The sequence below is a fragment of the Rhagoletis pomonella genome, unplaced genomic scaffold, assembly GCF_013731165.1.
Source record: "Rhagoletis pomonella isolate Grant_MI unplaced genomic scaffold, Rhpom_1.0 Rhpom_scaffold_00005, whole genome shotgun sequence".
Taxonomy (NCBI): domain Eukaryota; kingdom Metazoa; phylum Arthropoda; class Insecta; order Diptera; family Tephritidae; genus Rhagoletis; species Rhagoletis pomonella.
Genome location: NW_023458559.1, coordinates 55793107 through 55801941, shown reverse-complemented (window position 1 = coordinate 55801941; position 8835 = coordinate 55793107). Strand labels below are relative to the sequence as shown.

The window sequence follows — 8835 nt, the reverse complement described above, 5'->3', positions numbered from 1 at the left end:
TATATATATATATATATATATATATATATATATATATATATATATATATGAATGTACATACTACAGTGCATATTTACTAACTGATAAGCTGAAATGTTTAATAGAACAATGTATGTATATTTAGTTATGAGGCAACCAACTGCGCTTATTTAGCTGCAGTCTTTAGTTTGTTTTTAAAATATTCACATTCGGAACAAAAGTAGCGCTAATTGCATACATATGTAGATATGTATATGCATACATTAGGGATGTTAATTTATGAGCCTTTTCCGATCCCGGAGTTTTCGGGATGTCGTTATAACAATCCCGGGATCCCGGTATTAGTACCGGGATTTAGATATTCATTACTTTTCAACAACTTAAATCGAAAAAATTGCTTCTATATTGTTTGAGAAGTTCTCCTACCATAAAATAATTAATAAATAAATGTGTTTGAAACGTACTTTTTTATTTAAAGTGACGTTTTTATTTTTTCTCTCTGACCTTATGATTTATTTTAAAAGACTTCCCTCGTGTTTCTGGCTTATTACGCTATAAAGGTCAGTGAACACCTTCTTTTTGGAACAGTCCACATATCGGCTATCTTGCTCATCGAATTTGCTTGTTTTCCTAAACTTATTATTAAATTCTTCTCCTCTTTCTTATAATGTTTTTTAGCTCGGCTAATTTTGTATGGCTCAATAACGTATGGTATAATTTTAATTTAGTTAACATTCTATAAAAATGCAATTAGAAGTTTCAAGAACAAATCATTTACCTTTCAAAGTGCAACAATATCAACAGACACGTTTTCTTTCAATTATTTTTTTCAAGCGCAACTATTCAATTTTTAACTCTCACGCACATAAAATGCAAATGAGACAAACTAGCGGAATAAAATGTTTTGCAAACTGCTATTGGTGCGCCATTCCAAGAAATATATATTTATTTTATATTGTTGAAGTGAAACTTCTTAATCGGGTTCGGAGATGGTTGCGTTAAATATTTAACACCAAGTTATAAAATCTGTATCGTTTGTTCGATTTTCAAAAATGAGGTGTAAAAGGAATAATTAGTTTTTTAAAGGGTTGCCATATATATGAAAATCAAATTCAAATTATGTATTAAGTTAAATCAATTATCCGAATATGGGTATCAAACGAAATGGTTTTGAATAAACTGTATTTTTTTTGCTACATGTTGGAGGGTTTCCACCTGTTTCAAAATTCAAATTTACAAGAGGTTTTGTGCAGTAAGCGTGAAAAGAAAGAGCTTAAAGAAACACAATATTTTTGAGGTTAAAATTCTCGGCAAAAAAACTCGGAATTTTCGGGATTTGTAATTCACACTGATGACAATAATAGGAACTCCTTTTTGTTGACCAGTATTGGCTATATTTCCTGTTTTATTAATAATTAATATTTGCTTATTAACATTTTTCTAACTCATTATACATATATATAACACCGCGCAATAGTAAATTTTAAACACAAATTTCAATATATTTGCGAAAGCATGGGCTCTGATGTCAGTAATTCGAAAATGCTTAAAGAAGAAGAATGGGTATCAAATTGAAGAGGAAATCCTGTAGAATTTAAGCAGATTCCAGTTTTTGGTGGAGACGGACTGGTAAGTATTGAAAATGTTCTTTTAAAATTTAACCTTGAAATTTCGCAGTACTTGTTTTTGAAAAAATTATATGTTAAGGACTTATATAAACTCGATAACTTCCTTGAATTTCATCCTTCTAAGTTTATCAGCTTAAAAAAATTACCTATTAGTCCTAGTGAATCCAAAAATTTTTTTTTTTTTATTCTGAAGAAATTTCCTCTTGCATTTGGTACCCATATTTTTATTCTACACATTGCATTGAATTTTTTAAATAATTTTTGGAATTAATAAATGAAATTACAAAGTTCTTTAAAATAAATCCTAACGTTAACTAAAAAGTAGGTTTCAAACCCATTTATTTAGTATTTATTTTATGGTAGGAGAGCTTCTCAAACAATATAGAAGCAAAATTTTCGATTTAAGTTGTTGAAAAGTAATGAATATCGAAATCCCGGGACTAATACCGGGATCCCGGGATTGTGATACCGACATCCCGAAAATCCCGTGATCGGAAAAAGCTGTAAAATGAACATCCCTAGTAGGTACATATGTATGTATAAATGTATTTGCTTTATAATTTTTTGATAATTCAAATGTTATCTATTTAACTGCTCATTCGAAAATGTGGCACTGTATTGCTACTTCACAGAAAACGTAGGCGGATCTCAGACTTTTCCTCAGCTACAATCCATGTGCCTTGCGTTCGGTCATTGAGTTAATTGGTGCTTCCAATTGAATATATGTCCAAACAGATAATCAATTTCTTTCATCGCGCAAACAGAACGTGCCTTGGGGTACAATATTTTCCTTATTTGCAATTCGAGCACACAAGCTTGTGTGATTGATTGCTATTGCCGCTAGTGCACTATGATCTGAATGCCTTTTTTTCTGGCCAAAACTAATTACGACTAAATAAGATGATTAAAAAAAAACATGAGTTTTTTTTCATTGATGGTCATTTGATTTTCGATATTTTTGTAAAATATAGTTTAACCCTTGACGACTGAGGGTCTTTCTCATAGTATCAAGATAACCTACGAAAATAGCCGTTTTCTTTGAGACACAAGATATATTTAATAGTTTTATGGCCTTATTCATAAAAAATAAACATAACATTTTTCAACTTTTAAATCTTTTGTAAAGCTGCTTTATTTTTTATGAATATGGCTATTATTCTTTAATAACTGCATCTAAGTCAAACCTAGGTGTAAAGTTAAGGTTTAAGAAAAATCTTATAATTTATTAGGGTCAAAATAAAGAGATCTTATTTTCAAATTTGTTGACTGCTGATTTTTTACTACATTATAGCTTTTTACAAAAATAAAGTTATGTTAACACGTGTAAAAAGTTAGTTTTGGTCAGAAAAACAGGCATTTGGACCATAGTGCAGTATATAGTTTTACAAACATAAAAAAGTATTTGTAATGTAAGATTATATACAAAAACAGCAGCAATTGGAAAAATAAAATATACATACAGTGCAATCCGGTTATAATGGACTCCACGGAACCATGTAAAATTCTCCATTATAATCGAGTGTCCATTTTATCAGAATACAAAATTTTTTAATAATAAAGAAATAATGTACATGTTTCATGTTTTTCCGTTCCGGCATTTTTCTTAAAGTGAACAAAAAACAGTTCAAAAACCAACCGTCACTTACAATGTACCGCATAAGCTGATTGCCTATTTTGACAGATTTCGCTAAACCAATGAACTTTGTTTAAGTATATAGACATTTTCTGTTGCAGAGACGGTTGCCTCCCGTTATTGAATTCGGGGAATTACCGAACTTTGTTTATGGCAGAGCTGTTTTTTTATTTTGGCCTTGACAGCCCCGGTTATAATGGACAAAAAACGATATTTTTGTTCATTATAGGCGGACTATTTTTTTTTTATATATTTGAAGTGGGACTTGACAAATACATACATAAATATGTACATAATAACAGTTTCCAACCTAAGCGAGTCCATTATAAATGGATTACACTGTATGTATGTAAGTGAATATGTGAATTTGCACACCTTTAAACTTTGCAAGCTTTACTTGTATCATCATTTACATAAATATATGTGTGAAGGTATGTATTTTAAACGCAAGACAGGCAGACATGTTCGCAGTACTTTTATTTAGTAATTCGTAAATATGTTGCTGATATGCATATTGAGGAAAAAATGCTGCATTGAACTCGAGTTGTGTTATCATATCGAAATGGCATATATTACAACAAATGTACATACATAAATACATACAATACATATGTACATATTGTAACCTTAATATATAAAGGTCCTATCTCACATCGTCGCTGAAATACAAACAGCCGTAACTAAGTAAAAAACCAAAATTCCTGTTTTATTGATGTATTTCATCGAATTAGAAGTCCCCACATCAATTTAAGCAATAATAAAATTTTAATCAGTTACGGCTTTTTTGCATTTCAGCGACTATATGAGTTGGGGCGTTTCTATATTAAGGTAACGATATGTATTAATTTACAAGACGTACAATCGAGCAACAATTGATGGCTACATTTGCAATGTATAACTGAATAATGACGACGAAGCTAAAAGAAGAGACTTTACTTATTTTCAGCACATGAAACAGACCTGGTGGAAAGCTCAGAAATTGTTACTTTAGAAAACGTAACAAAACACGTTTAATAATACTGTATAAAAAAATTATTTCAAGTCAATAAACCCTAAAATCGGAGCGAAAAACCAGTTGTATGCGATTTTTGAATATTAAACCTAACTAAATGCATACCAGTGAAGTATTTACATATATATAAAATATCTATTTTGTTTTATTTTCTCTGTTGTTGTTGTTGCTGTTGTAGCGGCTACAATACTGGTTACATTTGTATAAATAAGGGACTGATGAGATATATTTGCTTTTGTTCATTTCAAGACCGAGCAAACACAGCTGCCTCGTTCATTTTTAATGATTGCTTGTGAAAAGAGCAGCGCAATACAATGCATATTACCTCTTTAACGGTTGGAGAGATGCTTCTTATATGATCATACATCAATACTTACATGTGTACGCACATACGTAGTAGCACCACTACTTACATGTGTACTAGGGATGTTTCGAATGTATACGAATAACATTGAAAAAAGCTGTAATCAACTTAAGTCATCGTTTTTATTACTTAACATTTTTGTTAATTTGTCGTATTTTAGTTTAGTTTTCCACCAATCGAGAAGATTTTCGTCGGAATGAGCTCGTTTTTCTTTAAGATGGGCCTTCAATTGAGCTTTAAATTCACAATTTTTAATGTCTCCAGATTCCATATCCGAGCCTTCGCTTTCGCTGCACGAGTCTAAAATTATTTCTAGGTTGCTTATACGACTTTTAGCAGTACTTGTTGAAGGCACATCAATGTTGTTATTTGTCCGCACCGTGGTTAGACAGACTTAGAGCCATTTCAACAATATTAGAGTGGACTCTTTGCTCATGTACACATTCGTATTCGGAAAGCATTCGTATCATTTGATGCGAATGCGAATGTGTAAAATGATGCAAATATTCGCAACATTCCTGAAATCTTCGTACGTATGCACATTCATTATTAAATGTGGGAGGAAATAATAAGGATTATTTTGCGTTTCATTTGCCGAATAGCGCTTTACATAGTACATATTGCATGTACGCTGCAAATTCAGCAGGTGGTGTGCGATTATACATATTTATTTATATCTTAGGCATGCACATACATATATAGGCATGAATATACAAGTGTTTGGATTTACGTCATACTAATCGTTGGGATATACCTGCCGGCTGCTTTTAGGATAATTGTTGTTGTAACCGGATACAAATTCCCTGCGAATTTTTGGGAATTGATGCTGGAGTAACAGCCCTTGGCCAGATATGAATCTGGCATACATACATATGTACGTAGACCCGACTGTCGCACAGTGCTTCCCTTCCATATAATATGTGGGCAAAAATAGAATTATGGACTGCGCCAAATTAAAAATGCTATTTGTTTTTGGATAACTTTCATACTTTCACTGTAAATGCAGTTTGAAGTTGAAAGTTTGGGTTCTTGTGGCTTTTATATAGGTATGTACATATAGTTCGTTCTATTTTCAAAATTGAGGTGTCAAATGACAGGGCTTGGCCTGTAGATGTGTAATAAAGTTTTTTTTTTTGAAAAGGGTTGCCACCTGTTACCACTTTTATTAAAATTATTTAATAAGTTAAATGAATTAGATATTAGAATATGGGTATCAATTGAACTAGTTTTGACAATACTTTACTTCTAAACGATACGTAGAAGGGTTGCCACATGTTTAAAAAATCGAATTAACTTAATTGAGGGAATAAGGTAAATGAAATATGTATATCAATATGAGTATCAGACAAATGAAAAATTTGACATATTTGGTAAGAAATAAGTGAAGAGTACAAACATTCCTGAGTTAATTTAAGAGTCCAGTAATTTCAAAGGAATGTAATCAGAACAAATCACTGATTTACAATGTATGTATTTGTAATAAAATAACAAATACGATGGCGTAATCCTATGGTATGACGTAATTATTATTTTATTTTAACTAAGTTCGACTTTACAAATAGGTGGCAACCCGTTTCGTAATATTTTTAATTTAAAACCTTCTTAAACCTCTTTCGTCTGACTTCCTTATGGTGATACCTATCTATTTCACTTACAAAATTACTTTAGTTAAAGTGGAATTTGATTTTTTAAACAGGTGGCAGCTTTCTACATATAGTTAATACACACTTCGATTGATGCCCATCTCTTAATAATTCACTTAACACATAAAAAAAAAAATTTTAACCTAGTTTTTTATTACTCTAATTTTTTAACAGATGGCAAATCTTTAAAAAAGAATAAACCTTTTATTGTCTACAGGTCAACCTTTTTAATCTGACACTTCATTTTTGAAAATGGAACGAATCGTGCAGATCTCAAGGCACTGACAAAAAATTAAAAAATTATTTTATGCATTAGCGAAAAACGCATTACATACTTCAGAAAGTGCAAAAAATGAGCAGGTTTTATTTCTTCTTTTGAAAGCTAAAAGCCCGTATTATTTAATAAAATAATACAAATTAACCTATATTTACATATATTTTTTATTCATCCCATTAAAATTTATTTTGAAATTTTGTTTAAAAAATTGTTTTTTTTTTTCATGGAATACCGCAGGGACACCCTGTGTTTAATTTTATTCCAAAATTTTAATATCTGTAATTCTCTACTATCTATATGGAAACAAGAAACGTCAAACCAACACTTTATTTCAAAAAATATATTTTTGACATTTTTTTCTGTGAAGAGCTTACGCATGGCTATGCTCTTATTAAAATTCTGAGTATAAAACTTTTCGACTTTAGTGGCTTCCTGGCGGCATATAATTCATTGTTTATGGAAATTTCGGTTTAATTCTTTTTAGTGGATAAATTGTCTTTACAAAAATACCAAACACGTTCACATTAATAAAATTAGACTGTCATTACATTTAGACTCATATGCGCATATGAATTTTTAAATGCTAATGACAAGAGTTACTGAGTAACCAAGGAAAGTTGATTAAACCGGGCATTGTGTGGTACTTATAAATACATTTAGAAGCAACTAAATTGCCTAATAATAAAGCTGATTGTACATTGTGAAGGTTTGATTGAGCTTTATTGGGGGGAGTTTTTTTTCAATTCATTATGGTGGTAGTTTAAGTATAGTTTTATCTTTTATAAAAGATATTGTGTTAAATATACCAGATCTTGTACTAATTAATAGTTATTTTGAAGTAACTTTTATATACTGCTGACCACATTAGATACATATCGAGGGCTTATATTCAAAACCGCCTATATGCATTTTTCACAAAAATGAGATTCTGATATAAAAATCCACCTAAAACTTAACTGTCATCGGTGATGTTAATGCTGGCCTTGTATAACGCTTGACAGAATAATTTACTCACAGTATAAATTTACTATTAAATTGCAGTCAGAATTACCATCAGTGTTGTGTTTTTTAAATTGAAGATAGAGGGTATTGAATATAAGCCCTCGATATGTCTTTGTTACTAGGTTTTTTTAAACAATTTGTTTCGCAGCAAAGCCCAGTCACAAACTACATACATATATATTACACAACCCGTGGGCTTTTAATTAAATTAAAAATTAATTTAAGCGAAGCTGTTTGTTTGACTCACCTGCACAACAAATTTGTATGGAAATTTACGGCGCGCTTGCCACTTTTCAATCGGATTCATAAAGAAAAATTGCAATTTACGACGCATCCTTTCCTCGTTGTAAGAGGCCATAGGCGAAGAACCTTCCATGTTATTGGAACTTGAGGGCAATTCACTGGCTTCAACGCCACCAGTGTTATGTGCTCTATGAGGCGCGAAAACGTTAGGCCCCTTATTGGCCGCCTCTATACCAACAGCACCACCAGCTGTAGCGGCGGTCAATGGCGCTGTCGCCGCTGACCTTGGCTGGTTTCTATTATATTCATCATCACTTTCGCAACGCGAATTTTCACCGCTGCTGTTGCTGCTACCCCGAATCACTCCGCCTGCGTGCTGCTGGCCTTCGCTGCTATTACGCAGCGTTGCGTCATAGAGATTTCTTTGGGGCTGTTGTTCTTTATAAGGTAGTTGTTGGGGAGCAGCTGACGCTGGTGCTCCACCGTAACTTTGCATCTCAATACACTGCAAAAGTGTTGTCTATATGGTGGGGTTTGGGACTTTTTCTTTTGCACTCAGTTGTGGCAAAAGAAAAATCACCGTGCTTCCGTGTTTTATTTGTTCGAATATTGGATTCACTTTTACACTTCTGTACGCGTTCGAATAACTTTATCAACTAAATTGCGAGATCGATGAAAAGTTAAAATTTGCTGGATGTTTTAGTATCGGGGTAGCAGTGAGTGATTAGATTTCTTTTCCTTGCCTTTGTGTTTTGATATGGAATAAAATTTTTTTTTTACAACCGTACTGGGTAATGAAGGAATCGAAGAAGAATAAGAAAAACTGTGCAAATCCAACAAACAATGAATGTCAGAACAGGGATAGATCACAAAACTTCACTGGAAACTGGAATGCACTACCGGACGTCACTGGAATGCACTACCGGAAGTATAGGGTGATAATTGCAAATGCATTTGACAATTCGTAGATAAACAAAATAAGCGTTCGATCCAATCAGCAATCAGCGTAGTGCGAAAAACTGTGTTGCAATAAAATAAAGAAAATAAGATGAGG

At 32.1% G+C, this 8835-nt stretch overlaps 1 protein-coding gene across 3 annotated transcripts in view; it reads right to left on the bottom strand.

The window, feature by feature from the left end:
- LOC118739261 (mucolipin-3-like) overlaps nt 1–8575 on the bottom strand; it is a 16679-nt gene extending 8104 nt beyond the window's left edge. For all 3 annotated transcript variants that reach the window (XR_004992992.1, XM_036470490.1, XM_036470489.1), the window contains exon 1: nt 7786–8575. Coding sequence is in view for 2 of the 3 variants with exons in the window: in XM_036470490.1 (XP_036326383.1) it covers nt 7786–8277 (492 nt within the window). In the remaining variant the exon portion in view is untranslated. The remainder of the gene's footprint in view (nt 1–7785) is intronic.
- Nucleotides 8576–8835: the final 260 nt, after the last annotated feature.